This window comes from Hyaena hyaena, unplaced genomic scaffold, assembly GCF_003009895.1.
Source record: "Hyaena hyaena isolate Hyena2069 unplaced genomic scaffold, ASM300989v1 scaffold_175, whole genome shotgun sequence".
Classification (NCBI taxonomy): Eukaryota; Metazoa; Chordata; class Mammalia; order Carnivora; family Hyaenidae; genus Hyaena; species Hyaena hyaena.
This window is the reverse complement of record NW_024080808.1, coordinates 140446-159836: the sequence shown is the minus strand read 5'-3', so window position 1 is coordinate 159836 and position 19391 is coordinate 140446. Positions and strand designations below refer to the sequence as shown.

The following is a 19391-nucleotide window of genomic DNA, read 5'->3' as shown; positions in this document are numbered from 1 at the left end:
CAGTGCAAAATACTGATGAAGTAAAAAGCAAAAATCTTTCAATCATGGATAAACTGAAATCATTCTTTCTAAAAATGATTAGGACCTTCGGGAGAAAAACTGGGAAGCAATGGAAGCATTGGCATCAACTGAAAAAATGCTGCAGGACAAAGTGAACAAGACTTCCAAGGTTGTAATGCTAACTCCTAGAAGCAATCCACTGAACAGAGAAAATCTGCAGCTTGTCTTAAAATCAGACTAAAGCATTTAATTTTACTGCAATTTAAATATAAAATCTCCTTATCATCCACATTATCATCTCTGTCATCTCTGCTTTTTTTCATCTTTTCTTCGAAGCTTTAATTTGGGGCATGCGGTTTGTTGTGATTACCTGATTGAGCTTTGGTGATTACTGCTTTAAGCTGTAGAGTCTCAGGAGACCTATGCTGCCGTGTAAGCTCTTGTCACTTGGGGGATGCCTCTGTCACTCTGTATGCCTCGGGGGATGGTTAAGAGCTTCGGAAAAACCCCTGACTCCCCAAAATCTAACTGAATTAACAAACACATTTGAATACATAGATGTATACGAACTCTCCTGGGTTCTTTGGGGTACACCAAGAGGGCTCACACAAGGTAGAAAATGATCAAAATATTAAGTACACGGAAGGGATCAATTCTGGCTGGGTTGTTCCTTAGAATGGACAAAATTAAAATTAAACTTTAGATTTTTGAAGTGGCTGGACAGTAATGAGGCATGTGCTATGTATAGTATGGAATATTAATAGAAGGGATAATTCTCTTGACCAGAGTATACAAAGTACTCCTGAAACATACAGCTCCCTCTGTCTTCAAAACAATAAAGGATAGTCTTCCTGAGTTTAAGTTCTTGCATGGTTTCAAAGGTTCTAACGAAATATAATTGAGAAGAGTTGTTTTCGAGATTGAGATGAATGTGCTAGTTCAGTCAGGCATTTTGAAAATTCCTACCAAGAATAAATGTGGAACAGGAGTATGAATTTTGTAGACGGGTTAATAAAGTTACTTATGTGATTTAATTCAGCATTCTGTAAGTATTTTGTGGACTGAGGTAATCTGTTGAATTTTAAATGTAGGTCTTAATGACATTTGAAGGACTTTTTTAAAAGCAGAATATTTTTTTATTATATTTTTTTATCAAGTATGTTTGTTATTATTTTTCCTGTAGTTTAGTAGATTTGTAGTTCTGTACCTACCCACCTGGGCTTAATTTTCACTAAAACCTAAATCTGAGACAGCTGGCAGACTCTGGGGACTAGAGAAATCTAGGTCAGGGAAAAGAATAATCCCGGCTAAGTAGGACATTGTTTTTTTGAGAGTGGTTGCAGTCAGTTCCATTATTGGTGGGGTGTTCTAGTGTAGTTTCTGGTTGTTTCTCTTTACTTTCTTTTTCAATGTTAACACCTGCCTTTTAGCTTTTATTTTGTTAATGAAACTGGGTTTCTGGGAACTACTAATTACTTAATCTGCCATTCCTGCAAGAAATTATGGGCCACTGTCAAAGGTATTCTTGTATATTGTTTATAAAAGAACTAGAATTTATCCATGTTTCATCATGTGATTGGTGAGGAGTATAAAACTTTACCCTTGTTTAAAAACTTAGCACCAAGTGCACTATGCCTTCTTACAGAGCCAGTGTTCTACAAAGAATAGAATTTACAGTCTTTCTTGATGTTAATGGAATTTAGACTGTTTTTGGATAGTCTAGGTATAAAATGATATTGATTGACACAGAACCACAAGTTAGGCTGGAAAGAGAAAGAACTATGTAGAATTCCTTTAGTGTTATAAATGATACAAATAAATAATAATAAGCGTATCTAAAATGTAGGAGAGGATGATATACTGCTTTTTCAGGATTATCTTTAAAGTGGTAGGTATTCTTGAGGAGCTACTATCAATGATAAGTTCACATGAAAGATACTTCATATATATTAAACTTAGATAAACATAGCAATTTTCAGTATAAGATCTTTTCAAGATATTAAAGTAGAATGGAAATTGCTGTCTGCAACAAACTACTGTATCATTTGAAAACGTTTTAGCAAAATTAGTACAGATCAAAAGTAACTTCTCATTTTTTTTGCCTCTTGTTTTAAATTAGACACTTCTTTCTTTTACTTCGATTATTTTTCCCTTGGAAAGCTTTCTAAAAAACTTCTGTTTCATAGTGCCTCTTGTTTTTCTTCAGTGATTGTTCTACCACTTCTGTGGTCAGATGATAAAAATGACCTCTTTATTGGGAACTAAGTTAATTCTGAATTAGCAGTTAATAAATTTTCTTTGAATGTATCTTATGCAGTTAGATGGGTGTATTTCTGAAAAATAGTGAACTTTATTGAATCATTGAAAGTAATTTCATTAAAACATCTAGTAAAATCCTGCCACTCATCTTGAATAAAGTTTTTTTTGTGTGTGCAGAGAATATGATTAATCTGTAGCTTTTTATTATATAATTTTAGATTTTCCTGTTAGATTTTCTAAATTGATGTGATGTCTCTTAAATCAGTAATGGATTTAAAGGTCGCATTTAAAATGGTGTCAGAAAGATGGGGTTGAGATGTTAGCTTGCTTGCCTTCTTGTCACCTCTTGAACTTCATAAATGTTTTTTCTTGGCTTGGTTTAGATCTGCATTTTTATAGATGTCATTTTTAAAAAGTCTGTGGAGGTAGTTTGATTATAGGAGTTTTATTTTGCTTGTGATCAAGTCCTTACCCTAATTTTGACAAACCATGGTTTTGAGTTAATAATTGATATCCATTGTACTTGGTTTTAAAATCACCAAATTTAGACATGCATTTGTAATACCTTTAAATTTACAGCCGACAGAGTCCCTGCAAGTGTCAGGATTAGTCTTCTTGATGTTTGGTATTGGTGAATTAATTGCCATCGGTTTTTCCTCTTTCCTCTTTTTCCCATATGTACCACCCATTAAATTTTGACAGCCTTTTTTTCTTTGTTTAGCATAAGTAACTTCATTTGACCCTGAAGCTGGAAATGTGAGAATTGCCATTTTAATCCTATTGTTATAGTCCATCAGTAATGCATTTTTTTGGTAGAGATTTGCCAGACAAAGCCTCACTTAATATTGCTTGATGCATTTTTTTTTTTGCATGTAGTTTAAGTTGTAGCTATAGGAAGTGATTTTTTAAATAACATGTAGCTTAAAGTTGTAGCTATAGGAAGTTTATTTTTTGTTTTATTTTTGGTTTTTTTGTTTTTTGAATTGTTTCTAGAGGGGCAAATCACTTGATTTCTAATGGCAAGGAAAATGTCCATATTATCAGATACTGTGTTGGCTTGATTAATATAAGACATGGTTATTTAGGATGCTTTAGAGATTTTGCAGATTTTTTCTTATGGAAGCATTTTAATATTTTAAAAAGAGAAATTTTAACTTTTACCAGTATTAAGATGAATTTTTAAAATACTGTGACTTTTTCCTCCCTTAGAACTTAAAAGACTAACTTTTTTTTCTAATTCCGTAATCTTGTAAGTTTGAGTTGGTTCATCTTCTGCTTTAGGAAAGACAACAACATGTGGAAGCTGTTGAATTAGAAGCTAAAGAAGTTCTCAAAAAATTATTTCCAAAGGTGTCTGTTCCTCCTAATTTGGTAAGATTGATTTATTATTTCTTTACACATGTCATCTTTATCATTATTCAAGGAAGTTGTAATAAGCATTGAGCACTTGGTTCACAAGTATATCTGTTCTTAATCAATCTTTCTGAGTAGTAGGTAAGATATATAAGTTGGTTCAAAACTCATTTTTCCTTATACAACTGATACTTTTGTTGTATGCTACAAAATTCACATAATATATAATATAATTTACATGATATATAAATACAATTTATATAGTATATAATATATATGTATTATATAATACAATTTTATATTATACATAATATAATATACTACATTATATAATATGTGCATATATACATATATTGTATATGTATATTCTATATTATACATATAATATGTATTATATATATTACATAATATATATTCCCAAACATATTGGGGAAAGAAAAATTTCTTAATGGTTACTAAATTAGTAATGTTTTTAATATATCCAAAATAGAGCTTAACTTTAAATAATTGTTTCATAGTTTTAGGAACATTTTATTCTTTTAATTAAATGCGTTTAATACTTTGAGGCTTTTTTTTTCTTTTCAAAACTCAATATCTGTTCATTTCTTTAAGCAAAAGTCTTGAAGGTAATACAGAACAGCTTGCTTTACTTGAGGTTAAATGAGAGAGAAAAGTTGCTTTGATTTCAGAATTATTACAGTGAATATCTGAGGACAGAGAAAATCAGTGAGCGTGCATGTAATTTCATAAAATGGCATTGTAGGTATTTTTTAAAAATTTTGTTTTACTCCCCTATGACCCAGCAATAGCACTGCTAGGAATTTACCCAAGGGATACAGAAATCCTGAGGCAAAGGAGCACATGTACCCCAATGTTCATAGCAGCACTCTCCACAATAGCTAAAACATGGAAAGAGCCCAAGTGTCCATCAACAGATGAATGGATCAAGAAGATGTGGTTTCTCTGTACCATGGAATACTACATGGCAATGAGAAACAATGAAACCTGGCCATGTGTAGCAACATGGATGGACCTTGAGGGTGTTATTCTGAGCGAAATAAGTCAGGCAGAGAAGGACAAATACCATATGTTTGCACGTATAGGAGGGTTAGGAGGAACTTGACGGAGGAACAAGGGGGAGAAGAAGGGGGGAAATGGTGGGGGAAAGGGAGAGAGGCAAACCATGAGAGACTCTTGAATGCTGACAAAAACTGAGGACTGATGGATGTGGGGGGGAGGAGGGGATGGGCATGGAGGAAGGCACTTGTGGGGATGAGCACTGAGTGTTATGTGGAAACTAATTTGACAATAAACTATTTGTAAAAAAAAAAAATTTTTTTTTGTTTTAATGGAAAATTATATACACACTCAAAAGTAGAATAGTATAATGAGCCTGATGTACCCTCCCCATACATCAATACATAGTCTTGTTTTACCTCCTTTCCTATACTTCCTAGATTATTTTGAAAGAAATCAAACACCAGAGCATTTCATCTGTAGGTATTTTAGTGTTTATTTCTAAAAGATAAAGATTCCTTTTAAAAAATTACATGGAAAAATCCTTAATTTCATACATTTTGTCAATACATTTCTCCATGTTCTATAAATTTTTAATTTTAATGAAATCACCACTTTAGTGTTTTTTTTTTTAATTTTTTTTTAATATCTATTTATTGTTGAGAGACCTAGAATGAGAGGGACCGAGCATGAGCAGAGTAGGGGCAGAGAGAGAGGGAGACACAGAATCTGAAGCAGGCTCGAGGCTCTGAGCTGTCAGCACAGAGCCCATCCACAAGGCTCAAACTCAGAACCTTGAGATCAGGACCTAAACTGAAGTTGGACACTTTACCAACTGAGCCACCCAGGCGCCCCACCACTTACTTTAGTTTATTTTAATCAGGACCTAAGTAAGGTCAATATGTAATTGGTTTAAGATGTCTCTTAGATTTTTTTTTTAATTCCATGGATCCCCTCCTGTATGTCAGCAACACCCCTTCTCTCTCTCTCTCTCTCTCTCTCTTTTTTTTTTTTTAAACGTAGTGGTTTCATATGAAGTTTCCCAGTCTGGATTTAGCTGACTCCACCCCTGTAGTGTTCTGTTCTCTGTCCTTTGTATATCTCCTAAATTGCAAGTCAGTAGAGGCCTGATTAGACTCAGGCTCAATACTTTGGATGTAGGATGGAGTAGGGCAATACTTCCTTCATGGGCAGTGTTGTGCACTTCTGTCATGAGGTCTATAATGTCTGTCTGTCTTCGGCTCATTGGAACTTATTTAGGCTGTCTACCAAATCCTTTTGATACAGTACTGCTAAACTTTCATAGCTTCTTTGCTTTTGTTGTATTTCTGATTCGTCATATACATTTTCTACCTCAAACTTGAAATCATCTTTTTCTCCAAGGAACTCTTGGCTCCTATGGGCACTAGGTGTGGTATAAATAAACTTAATGGCCTGTTCTGTGTGTAGTTTGAGTTTAGCTGTTGCTCTCAGATTATATCTACATACAGTCTAAGTATAACCTATATGAGAAGGAAAAGTTCTTTTATTTCTTTGTAACTCTTGGAGGATATATTCAGGATTGATCAGTTTGATCTCTACCACTATGGGTTCAACTGATGAGATAACTTGCACTGGACAGGCATACGGATACTTTGTCAGTTCCAGTGCTGGTCTTAGATTGAACCTAGAAGAAGGGGTTGTTATTCATCTATTTTATATTTTTTCTTTTGGGCCATAACCTGTTTTTATTTATTTCATTACTTAATGGAAATAATATTTGGGGATTTATTTGATAGCGTTTTTAGGAGCCAAGAGAGTTAATGATTTAAAATATCTATTTTTTTATTTAATTTTTTTAATGTTTGCTTTTGAGAGAGAGAAGGAGACAGTGAGCAGGGAAGGAGCAGAGAGAGAATGAGACACAGAATCCAAAGGAGGCTGCAGGCTCTCAGTTATCAGCACAGAGTTCAATGTGGGCTCAAAACCACAAACTGCAAGATTGTGACCTGAGCTGAAATCAGACACTTAACTGACTGAGCCACCCAGACACCCCTTATAATATCTATTCTTGAAAGATTGTATAAGATCACCAGCATTAAAAATCCTTTTTTATGTAACAGATTTATTCTTAGCAGCAGTAATACCCACCCTCAACTGCCAAATGTTTTTGATACTATAAATATTTATAAATCACCATTAGACATGGATGATGATATTTGGCTTTTGTCTATCCACATGTTAAAAGTTGAGTATTTCTGCATGTAGTCTCTGTTTGAAAAATATATTTACTATACCACTTAGAGTGTAATGTTTTAGGTTTTTAAAGATAGGAAGGGTAGGATAATTAATAAAGCAGCATTAAATTTTTTAAAAAATTTTTATATTATTCATTTTTGAGAGACAGAGACAGAGGGTAAGCAGGGGAAAGGCAGGGAGAGAGGAAGACACAGAATCCGAAGCGAGGTCCAGGCTCTGAACTGTTAGCACAGAGCCCGACATGGGGCTTGAACTTACAAACCTCGAGATCGTGACTTGAGCCGAAGTCAGATGCTCAACCGACTGAGCCATCCAGGCACCCCAAAGCGACATAATTTAAATTTAATCTTAAATTAGTATAGTCAGATATAAAAGGACTTTTATATTTGAAGTATAATACTTGAACTGTTTTCATTTGCTTTTGTGCTAAGCAAATCGGTATATGAGAGAGCTAAAGTATATGACCTAGAGGAATGTTTACAAACTTTAAGCAACTACTAAATCAGCTTTCTGACTAACTTTTATTGAATTCTGGTATTTGAAGCTAAGTAGGCTTTTAATAGTATACATTTTGTCTTGGATCAAATTTACAGCATAAGACTGTAAATTTTTTTAAATAGGCTTTTTTGAATAATTATTTATACTGTGGGGTATGGTACTGTGGGTGTAATCTCAGCATCCAGTTTTCATTATTTTTTTAAATTATTTGATACAGTGTAGAGAATCCTGATTCAGCATATAAATAATGCTTGATGTTAGAGCAGTTAATAGGAATTTCATGTGTGTTCTTTTTTCTTGGAGTTAATTAAACCAAGGACTTTAAATCAAATTTTCTCTTATTCCTCTTTTAGATATTTGTTAACAAATACTCTTTATCAGAGTTTAAAATTTGGATAAGAAGCATCAAAAAATGTAGCATAATTTATTCTAAAATTTAGAATAATGACTGAAATCAAAATATTTGCCTGGGTTTGCATCCATTTAACCTATCAGCACAAATATCAGTTTTTGTTGGTTTTAAACAAGTAAATATTTGTGTATTCTTATCAGTTTGCCTTATGGTTTTAGAAACACTTCATAATACATATTTATTTTGAAGTATTTTCAAAATCCCTGGAGCACCTTCATGGAGTTTGAAATCCTCTGAATCGAGTATTTTCCATTGAACGTTCATTTTGTGAACTCAGAATACTTTGTCTTTGAGAACTGGTTTACCTAAAAGTTTTGAAAGTTCTTTATTTTAGGTTTTCTCTTTTAAAGATTGAATCTGTTAGTCCTGGCACTAGTAAGTAGTTGAGGCTGGAATTAAGTGAGCCCAGGTTTCTATCGAGAAGTCCTGAATTCAGTTGCAGATAACCTTGTTCAAGGTAAATAAGATTTGATTTTGATTGTAGTACCTAGGTATATTTTTAGTGTTCTAGGTTAGGTACAGTTTACACAGAAGCTTATTTTTCTTTGAAGTTACCAAAGAGGTAGTTTCTTTCATAGTCCTCTAATTTGGTTATTTCATTTAGATAGTTTTGGAAATTGGTTATTTTTACTTCTTTTTTACAGAGTTATAGTGAATGGCTGCATGGATTTGAAAAGAAGGCAAAAGAAAGTGTTGCTGAAACTTCAAGTTCAGAGGAGGTTAAGGTTAGTTCAAGAAATGAAGTATCTCTGTTTTAACCAGGCATGCAAAAAAGAAATAAATCTAAATTTATCTTTATGAGCTTGGGAAGATAAGGTATATATTATGAGTAGAATAATGACCTTTTGGAAAGTGTAAGAAAGTGATTTCATTTTGTATAAAATTTTGGGTAGAAATGCCACAATTCTTCATTGCATTTGATACAAATACAAAGCTGATGTTTGTTTTTTTAACTCTGTATCATAATCATTTCTAAAACTGTATATTTAACTATCTCTTACTCTCTTTTTAGCCTGGGTTTAAAAAGTAAAGATCAGTTGAGGTAGGTAGGTAGAAACTGACTGGTTTGCTAAAGTATCCCCAATTACATCATTAAGAGTGTTCAGAATCTAGATGTGTTTTTATCTTTGCTAATATTTGGAAGATTTTTTGTATCTCAAGTGACATGAATAAAATCCTCTTTTCCATGTGTGTGTAGCATAGGTGTTGTGACTTGACTTCGTTTGTGGGTCTGCTTTGATTTTACCATCCTGTTAAAGAGCAATAAGCCTATTTATTATAAAATTGTGTAATATATTTGATAGTAATCAGACTCAGGGAGTTTTATTAGTGAAGACTGAATGACCATAAAGGTCATGGAACTTTATTTTTACTTAAGAAGGTTGAAAGGTAGTGTTTCACTATAAAACAGTTAGAAACCATTTGTTATAATATACCATTAAATACTGCAACAAGTTTGAAGCACACAGTTTCTTGGTAAAACTAGAGAATTTTTCTTTATTTTATTCTTTGTAGGTTCTAGAGCACAAGTTGAAAGAAGCTGATGAAATGCATACATTGTTACAGCTCGAGTGTGAAAAATATAAATCCGTCCTTGCAGAAACAGTAGGAAATGATTTTTAATATATATTTTGGTTTATTTTTAAATTATTATTCCTTAGACACTTAAATAATTTATCTTACCATTAGAACATTAATTTTTCAAAACAACTGTTCTTTTGCTCATAGGAAGGAATTTTACAGAAGCTACAGAGAAGTGTGGAGCAAGAAGAAAATAAATGGAAAATTAAGGTCGATGAATCACAGAAGACTATTAAACAGGTATTTGAAAAAGAAAAGGATAGAGCAGTAGTTCTCAAGAGTGTAAGCCCTGGTTTAGTAGCATCAGCGTAACCTGGAAACTGGTTAGAAATGCTTATTCTTGGCCCCACCTGAGGTTTTCTGAATCTGAAACTCTGGGGACAGCATCCCCACATGGATTCTAATGCCCACTCAAATCTGAGAATAACTGATTTAGTGTATGATCAAACAGTAGTGATAGAGAATATAAAGTGCTTTGAACATAAGGCAAAGTATTTGGGGTTCAAAATAAGCTTTATAGCGTTGATATGTGATCCATGATACAGTATTAAAGAGAAACTTCTTCTGTTCATTTGATTTGAATGTTACTGTGCAGCCTAATTTTAATGCCATTTACTTGGCCGTGGTAAAGGGTGTCGTCTCTGTGGTAGTCATCTTTGTATGGTGACAGATGATAACTAGACTTTGGGGACCATTTTGTAATGTATGAAAGCACTGAATCACTATAATGTACACCTGAAACTAACAGGATATTTTATGTCAATTATACTTTTAAAAAAATATAAAATAATCACTTGTTTTCCTGTGTCAACATGTGTAAAATCTGGGGTTGCCAGTGGTATTCTGTGTTAATGCATTTGGGGATTAAATTCAGCCAGTTATTAGTTGATTGTTTAAGAAAAAAATTCAGCACTTTCCGTTAGGCCTTAAAATAGTATCATGCAAATGGAGTAGGTTTTGACTACAGTTTAAATCAAATGTCACACTCTCATTTTTAAGGTCTTTTAAAATTCAGTATGGCTTTAAATGAGATATATTTCAAAACCTCTGGAGTGTCTGCTTAAAATTCTACAAGGTTCACTTGGTCATATAATTGTTTCCCACATTTCAGATGCAGTTGTCATTCACATCTTCAGAACAAGAGCTAGAGCGATTAAGAAGAGAAAATAAAGATATTGAAAATGTATGTTATTTCATCACTTGACTTGTAACCTGTGGACTTATTTTTAGGATTAAGGGTTGTCTTAAGATCTATGTTTTAAGATTTCTTTAATGATGCAGTTGTTACACTTTTAAGAATATCTAGGGTAGCGTTTAAGGTGAATAAGTGTTATGTTCATGTCATAACTTTTCGTTGTGGGGGAGCATCATGAAAGGAGATCTTAACTGTGTTAACTTTTCCTTCTTTGTTGTATTGCCAGCTGAGAAGAGAGCGAGAGCATTTGGAAATGGAACTAGAGAAGGCCGAACTTGAGCGATCTACCTACGTTACAGAAGTTAGAGAGGTACTTAACCATACAACTTTTTCTACCTTGCTCCTCAATTTAAATGAAGTTTATAGCATTGACAGTATTTTTGTAGAAGTTGTTTGTGGCAGAACTTCCAAGTAGCATACAAAACATGGGATATCATAAGGAGATCAATCTTAAACTCTAAACTTCATTGCAGCTGAAAGATCTGTTGACTGAATTGCAGAAAAAACTTGATGATTCATATTCTGAAGCAGTAAGACAGAATGAAGAGCTTAATTTGGTAAGAAGCTTGTTCTCCACTGAGTATCAAGTAGGCTCTGAAAACACTTGTGTTGATATGTGGAGAAGGCATCCAGACTTTTTCTCCTTGCTAACCTCTTGAGCTTGGCATTTTTGTAAGTTTAAGATAATCCTCATATTCTGATGACTTCCTAAGATGATCTTTCTTTACTTTACTCCCAAGATGACCCTTCTTTTCTTAGCTCCTAACAGTAGCATGTTTGGCTTGCAACTCTTTTCCAGAAAAATTTCTGTGTTTTATAAAACCTGTTTCTTGGACAGCTATTTTCAGTGAATAAAGAAGTGGCTCAGACAGCTAAATATTGTGTGAATTGTGAAGATTCTCTTCTCAGTTACCATGCTTAACTGGACCTCTTATTTTCTGACCTGGAAGGAGATTATTAAGGTTGAAGATACATATTCTTCATTCAAGGGCAATAATTCATTCCAGCTCCTTATTTTAACTGGTCTTTCTATAGATTGTAGATAACAAAAATCTTGTGAAATTATTTATTGTTAATATAACTTTTAGAGCATAGTAATTCTAAGTCCATAGACTTAAAGATAACTAAGGTTAGCTAAATGCCTTATAAAGACATAGAGTACCCTGTATTTTCACTCTTAAATTTTCTGGAAATTTACACTGATTGTGACAAGCTTAGTTGCTAGATAAATAGGATGATCTCATTGTATTTTTCAAACAATCATGTCTTTCTGTGACTTAAAAATTGTTATAGCACATGACTAAAGTACTTGGATAAACTCTAGGAAGATTTTAAGTTTCCCCCTAGCCCGAGTTAACCTTGCACAGTTTGGAACTTTCTTATACTGCTGTGTATATCAAAGAAAACTTCCTAACTCACTTATTTGGTTGGTCTTCGGTGATGTAGCAGTGATTTATGGGAATGAGTTTTTAAGTAGGCCTCTTTGAAATGTACACATATGAGCCTTCCCCACCCCCCTTTAGTTTTGAAATAAAATTTTGGTTTTTCACTTATCTTCATTTTATTTTAATTAAGGCATTTCCACTGCAGTGTGTGACTAGTTGTATACGTACGCTTACTGTATATTGCATAGATCAGGATTGTGATTATGTCATAGCTACAAGCAATAAGCCCTACCCTAGAATGTGTTCTTAAAAAATGTTAACTACAGTTGTTGGAGATTTTACTTAAAAAAAAATTTAAGTTTATTTATTTTTGACAGAGAACGAGCAAGGGAGGGGCGGAGAGAGCGCGACAGAGGATCTCAAACAGGCTCTGTGCTGACAGCAGAGAACCCAGTGTGGGTTCATGACCTGTGAGATCATGACCTGAGCTGAAGTCGGAAGCTCAACCGACTGAACCACCCAGGCGCCCCAAGATTTTACTTTTAACTTTGGCCCTTGGTAGCTGACTCCCCGACAGAGTGGCATCGAGCCCATAGGATTATAGTTGAGTCGTCATTTGGCCTGATATTCTCTTTGTAGTTTTTGCCTCTCTACTTCTGTTAAGAGGCCATTTTAAAAGGTGTTTGTTTCTTATTTTTGCCTTGAATCTTTATTTTAGTCTTTATTTGCTCAGGATAACTATTGCCACATTTTAAGATAAAATAGTTTTGTTTGCCTGTACATACTTTGCCATGTACTAAATTAGAGTTAAGTAAAGGAGCAAAAACTGAAGCATTTGGGACTCAAACAGAGTTCCCAAAATAAAATATCCACATGCAGTATCCCTCACATTCTCTCTCCAGTTTGAAAGGTTAGGATCTGTTTCCCCTTTTTGGGTCTCCAGGAACTATTTGGAAATTTAGGCCTATGGGTGCCAGGCAAAATCAGTTAACCCGATGAGTTTAATAAGAAAGTTATTTTTTTGTTAGTATGGTCCCTTTCCCTTATTCATATTTAACTGGAACATTTATCATGAGAAAAGGCATTATAGGCACTAGAATTTATAGAACTTTACAACTGTTTTAACAAAGTGGTTATTGAGACATATATCTTAAGACATTTCTTATTGTATAATTAGGCCTTTGTGGTCTTGCACTGATCTCTTTAGTGATGTTTCAAAGGATTATCAACATTTAAATTTCTAAGTTTTTTCATATTACTGTATTTGTAATCTTATGTTCAATGTCTTAAAATATTACACAATTGACTTTTAACTGGAGAGGTCAAAGCAAGCCTTAAAAAACAAATTAGTAAAATTTCTGACTGCTTGCCTTTTAATTTGAAACAATTTAATTGTGAACGAAGTTCCTTATGAATAGTGAATAGTAATACTTTTAAAAGGCACTTACCTGGAATGTGATGGTTTTGATTTTACGTTTACAGTTTTCTATTCTAAACTCTAGTTTGTTTCTATAGTGTTTCTTATATTTAGCTTTACAGATGGAAACCTCCACTGCTTAACTTTTCTATACATCTGGTGCAGCATATTGGCTAATCCACTGTGCATAATAACTGTTAGCGATCCCATTCTTTCTCATTCATTCTTCTGGAGGTCTCAGCACAATTAAATTTAATCAAATTAAATTAATTGTGGTGTTGCTTTATTTTTACAGTTAAAGGCACAGTTAAATGAAACACTCACAAAGCTTAGAACTGAACAAAGTGAAAGACAGAAAGTAGCTGGTGACTTGCATAAGGTAAGATGCTGCTTGTCCTGAAGATGCCATATCATCATACTTTTTGTGCTTTGAATCATAAGCAAACACACTGCTAATTGTAGATTTTTTGGTGCATATTAATGTGTTTATAAATTTAAGCTGTTTTACAGTTAAATTTTTGGAATTAAAAGTTTTGGTTTGTTTTTCCATTATTTGCCTCATTATTTAAATACATTTATGTAAGTAATTGCTTTATAAAGCATAGATAAAGTTTTACATTTGATTGAAGGTACTCTTTTCTAAAAATTTGGTTACATCCAAATTTATAGTTTTGTTGAGATTTGCTTATGTAGTAGCTTACAAAGTATATTTCTTTAGATTTTTATGGATCTAAAAGATATATAGACCTCTGATGTTTCAGAAATTTGTGCTTTTGTTTTTTTGAGAAAATACACTTTCTTTGTCTCATATATATAAATGAGCAGTTTTTAAGATTACATTTCTTAGTTTTTTATAATTATTAGTTATTTGTTATTAGTTATTTATAATTGTTTTTGGATATTTTCAATAATGCAGTTTATATATGCTTAGAGCTGCTTTAGAGCTCTGATTGTGTTTGTGGGAGTCATTAGCAAAACAAATATGTCAGTTTTTTAAAAGTTGAAAGAAATATTTTCACTGTATGATATAGCTTAAAATTGTTATGTAGAAGTCTAGGAATCTATAAAGAGTAAATTTAGCATGATAAAAAACACAATCACAGAATTCAGAATAGCTTTAAGTTATTTTGGTGTTAGTGTTACCAGAACATAAAAGGTGAGCTCAAGATTCTTGTATCAGAGCTCAAACTTAGATACGTGATGCATCAAGGATGAGCAATCATGTAATTTTAATATTTAACCTTGATCAAAATCTAAAACATGCAGTTTTAGCCTAGCAGTTTGGTTTCTCAGATATTAAGGATATTAAACAGGTGCTCAAAGATAAAAGGATGTGTGCCATTACTTATAACAGAAATACTGTGCAACATTTGATTAGAAATGCATCTAAATATTTATAGATATAAAAAGTTAACAAAATACTTTGTGAAACAAGCAAGTATAAAACAGCATGTATGTTAAAACCCCATTTATATGAAATTTTCTGCCCAAATTTTCTATTAGCACAAGATGTATGCAAGAGGGATCTGGACACAAGAGGGCAAACCCACTAACTATTTTAGGATTTGTGGGGCATATATGGTTTCTCTCACATATTCTTTTTTGCTGGTGTGCTTATTAACACAATGCTTTAAAACTGTAAAAACCACTCTTAGTTTGTGAGCTATAAAAAAAAAAACGGCTGTGTCCAGAATTTGCTGACGCCTGATCTAGGCTATCAACTGTGGTTATTTCTTTTTTTAAATTTCTTTATACATTTTCTCTATTGTTTGAACTTTTTCAAACAATAAGCAGTGAGCATGTGTTTTTATAATCTGGTCAGGGAAGAAGCTGTTTTCATTTCAGAGAGAAAAACAATAGATTGGCTGTACATTGTGTTTTGACAGGAGCTTTAATCTTGTACAGAATATGTAAGAAAATTACTTGGTTTTTTTCTCATATATGTTTATCAATTGTAGTGTTTGGAGGCTACCATATTGTTTTCCTTACAGGCTCAACAATCATTGGATCTTATCCAGTCAAAAATAGTAAAAGCTGCTGGAGACACTACTGTTATTGAGAATAGTGATGTTTCCCCAGAAACGGTATGCATTTTCTTTAACCCCGCATGTCTAGGCTAATTACCTTGCAAATCACGTGAAGAAGAAAAAGTGTGCAAGATCCATCTCTGACCTAAAAAGTGTCTTTGTAATGTATATCCGTCAGTTAGGTTGAATTCTTATGCAGGTCATCTTTTCTTTGAGATATTTTATTTCTGAAATGCAGTGTTTTTATTGTTTGTTTTCACTTTAGCTTAATAAGGTATTGTGTTCATTTTAATGTTTGTGTTCCAAGTATTATGGTATCCTGCCTAAGAGTGTGGACTTGGTTAGACTGCCTGGGCTTGAATCCTGACCCTGCTGCTTAGTAGCTGTGTGATTTTGGACAACTTTCCTTAACCTCTCTCTGCTTTGCCCAATCTGTGAAAGGCAGTGACAATAGCACCAATTTTGTAGGATTATTGAAGGGAATAAATGAGTTACTATATAAAACACTTAGAATAGTCCGTAATACTTCCAACAACAGTGCCTAGCTCAGTATCTGTGAACTTACTTTTACTGTTAGGAATGCACTCTCCTTTGGTGTATGGCAAACTCTTTTCTGAAAAGAGAATGGATTTATAACTGATACCCAAGGCCTAGATTGTTGCCTTTGTTGGCCTAGTGACATTTATTACCTAGGCTTCTTTGGTGCAATCGTATTTGCACCCCTAGGTAGCAAACAATATTTTTAAAAGTTTTTAATATTTGCTTATTTTTGAGAGAGACAGAGAGTGAGTGGGGGGAGGGACAGAGAGAGGGAAACACAGAATCCAAAGCAGCCTCCAGGCTCTGAGCTGTCAGCGCAGAGCTGGATGCTGGGCTTGAACTCACAAACCGTGAGATCGTGACCTGAGCTGGTTGGATGCTTAACTGACTGAGCCACCCAGGTGCGTTGCACACACTATTTCTTTATATGGTTTTTGTCATTGTTGATTTTCATGTGATTTTCAGTATTTTTCATGTTTGTATTTAAACCCACAATAAAATATTTTCTCTTTTGGTTGCAAATGACTTTTCCTTATTCTGGAGTTTTTCATCACTTTCCCTTTCTCTTTAGGAGTCTTCTGAGAAGGAGACAATGTCTGTAAGTCTAAATCAGACTGTAACACAGTTACAGCAGCTGCTTCAGGCAGTAAACCAACAGCTCACAAAGGAGAAGGAACACTACTAGGCATTAGGTAAGGATAACTGAAGTGTCATTGTCTGGGTTCTTGACACTGTGTATGTGAATGTGTATACAGTGTATGCTTGCCAGGCGTACAGAAGCTCTTGTTGCCCTAGTGAAGTGTTCACCCTTTCTCTCTGCACCTCCGGATGATAGCTTTAGCTTTCTTGGAGCATTATTTCCATCTCTTACATATTTTGGTCTTGTGGCTTGGAGGGGCCAAATCCTTTTATTTTTGCCACCTTTGACCTTCTTATAAAACAGACTCTCATAACTTGTTTACCTAGGTCTTATTCATTGCATAATATGTGCAACTGTTTCTTTGAGATTTTTTTTAATGACATGGTAAAATAAAATGTAATGTTTTTACTGAGGTAAGATGCTGAATTGAAAATAAAATCACAATTTCTTTAAATTGGAAACTGAGTTTTATTTATGTGTGCTTATAAGGTAAAGAAATTTCTTTTTAAAAAAATGTTTTTTTTTTTTTTTTTTTTTTTTAGAGAGAGCGAGAGAGAGACAGTGTGAGTGGAGGAAGGGCAGAGAGAGGGAGACACAGAATCTGAAGCAGATTCCAGGCTGTGAGCTGTCAGCACAGAGCCTGATGCAGGGCTCGAACCCACAAACCATGAGATCATGACCTGAGCTGAAGTCAGACTTTTAAGTGACTGAGCCACCCAGGAGCCCCAAGAAATCCCAGTTTTAACTCCTGAAGTGAGAGTGTTAGTTGAAGTTAAATAAACCTATCATTAACCTAACCATGGTATGAAATTTTATTGCCCTCAGGATAGGCTAGGTGTCCTGGAAAAGTTGATTGGATCACATTTTGTTTACAGGGGCATTCTGTCTCACTTTTATAGAACAATTATCTTCTGACCTGCGTTAGCGTAAAATCTCCTTTAAAATGCTATTTCAGGTCAGTTACCTCTAAAAGACTTTGTAGATAAACGCAGCTCATTCTTTTAACCTGCCAGCAAAAATAATTATACCTTAATCTTTTATCCTTGGTAAGCTGATCTCTCCATTGGTATAGTTAAACTTCTGGCACATTATCCCCCTTCTCCAAATTGGAAAACAACCTGCATCTGGTTTCACTGGGAAACTCTTTCTTCCATGTCTTCAGCCGTATTCTCTTCACTGCACATGCTCCTTCTGTTTGGTCCTGAAAACCTGTTCTGATGCCTTATTTTAACCTTGTACTTCCTTCAGGTTACCACCTTAATTTTTTTGTCTGTTTAACAAATTCTTAAACTGTTCTCACAGTATGCACTAATTTACTTGCTGTTAACAGCTTCCTCTAGTCTAGAATACCATTCCAGTGAAAGCTTTTTTGCTGGGGTCATTAGAGATTTCCTAATTGCTAGATCTAATATAGGCATTTCTTTTAATACTCAAAGTATAAGAGAGTAGAGTAGTTTTCAGTATAAGATACTGAAAATAGTTATGAAATATGCTAAATATGCTGGAGTCAGTCCATAGGCCTTTGTGTGATAAGGAAAGGGCTTCATTTCTGAGAGCCTAAAAAATTCCAAGATTACTTATTATCCCTGGCCTTTCAGCCTTGTCAGTAGTATCTCTCCATCATCTCAGAGGTGTTCTTTAATATTTCCTTTTCTTCCCAAACACACAGTTTGCTCATAGTAAGTCTTGTAAACCTGTTACCACATTGGTCTTCATCATAGGAAATTTCAGACTTAACACTGATTGTTGGTAGTATAACACTTTTATTTTTCAGATTTGTTTTCTCTGATGTATGAAATTGTAACTTCTTAAATATGTATATCCTGGCAGTACAACTAAAACAGTTGTAGTTTGGCAGGCAGCTCCCCTGAGTGCTAACTCTTGTCAGCCAATGAACAGAAGTCCAGGTTTGGCAAGTGAAAGGGTGGTTGAGCATCAGCAGTGCATTGTGAAGGATAGGATGGATTGTATGAAGATCGCAGTCCACCAGGCACTTGAGAGCTCTTTCTTCTATAGCTTCTGCCCAGATTATTACCCATTGACAGTAATAACAGTTCCCTACACATCCCTTGGTTCCCACAGCTCTTCTTCGTGCCCTTTAACTGTTTATGTTACCATCAGGGTTTTAACTTCAGCCATCAGTTTTGCTCAGTGTTTTCTCTCTCTCGTGAACTCTCTTAAAACTAGTACCTATGATGAGAAAAAACCCCAAACTACTACCTGATGATTAAATTGGAAATATCATGAAAATGTAGATAATAAATTAATATCTGATGTCAGGAAAATTACTTCTTTTTAGTATATACCACAAGTATATATGAATTGTTTAAAATAATGCTGTACAATTTTGAAAAGGGAAAGATAGTTTTTAAAAGACAAAAATGAAAGGGATGATGATATGTAGTAATTTAGTTTTCTAAATCCTAATATATGTTACTTAGCATTTCTGTGAACTGGAGAGGTAGATGTATTGATCTTCTATCCTTAATTTGTAAACCCTTAAGCTTTATTTGGAACTCTTCCTCCTCTCCCTCCTTACCCTTTCCCTCCACCAAATAGATTTATCATTTCTTCTTTTCTTTTTATGAATTGAGATAATTTTTTTTAGCTTTGGACTAGCTACACTAGTATTTTATAGTATACTTTTTTTGGTTACCTATTTATCTTTCAGATATCTATTTTTCCCTATGTATCATATTTGCCTGGCTTCTTGGTATTCAAAATGTATATCTGACCATATCAGAAGATTTTATTACTTCAAAATCTTAGTCTGTTTGGCTCTATAACAAAAATCTCATAGACTGGGGGGCTTGAACAACATTTATTTTT

General features: G+C 33.9%; 1 protein-coding gene across 1 annotated transcript in view; it reads left to right on the top strand.

The window, feature by feature from the left end:
* The window catches only part of KTN1 (kinectin 1), a 108819-nt gene that overhangs the window by 86728 nt on the left and 2700 nt on the right, over positions 1 to 19391 (top strand). The window contains exons 33-43 of the mRNA XM_039240505.1: positions 83 to 169; positions 3541 to 3630; positions 8422 to 8502; positions 9293 to 9382; positions 9506 to 9598; positions 10470 to 10541; positions 10780 to 10863; positions 11027 to 11110; positions 13651 to 13734; positions 15347 to 15439; positions 16494 to 16614. Of these exons, the coding sequence (XP_039096436.1) occupies positions 83 to 169; positions 3541 to 3630; positions 8422 to 8502; positions 9293 to 9382; positions 9506 to 9598; positions 10470 to 10541; positions 10780 to 10863; positions 11027 to 11110; positions 13651 to 13734; positions 15347 to 15439; positions 16494 to 16607 (972 nt within the window). The 3' untranslated portion in view covers positions 16608 to 16614. The remainder of the gene's footprint in view (positions 1 to 82; positions 170 to 3540; positions 3631 to 8421; positions 8503 to 9292; positions 9383 to 9505; positions 9599 to 10469; positions 10542 to 10779; positions 10864 to 11026; positions 11111 to 13650; positions 13735 to 15346; positions 15440 to 16493; positions 16615 to 19391) is intronic.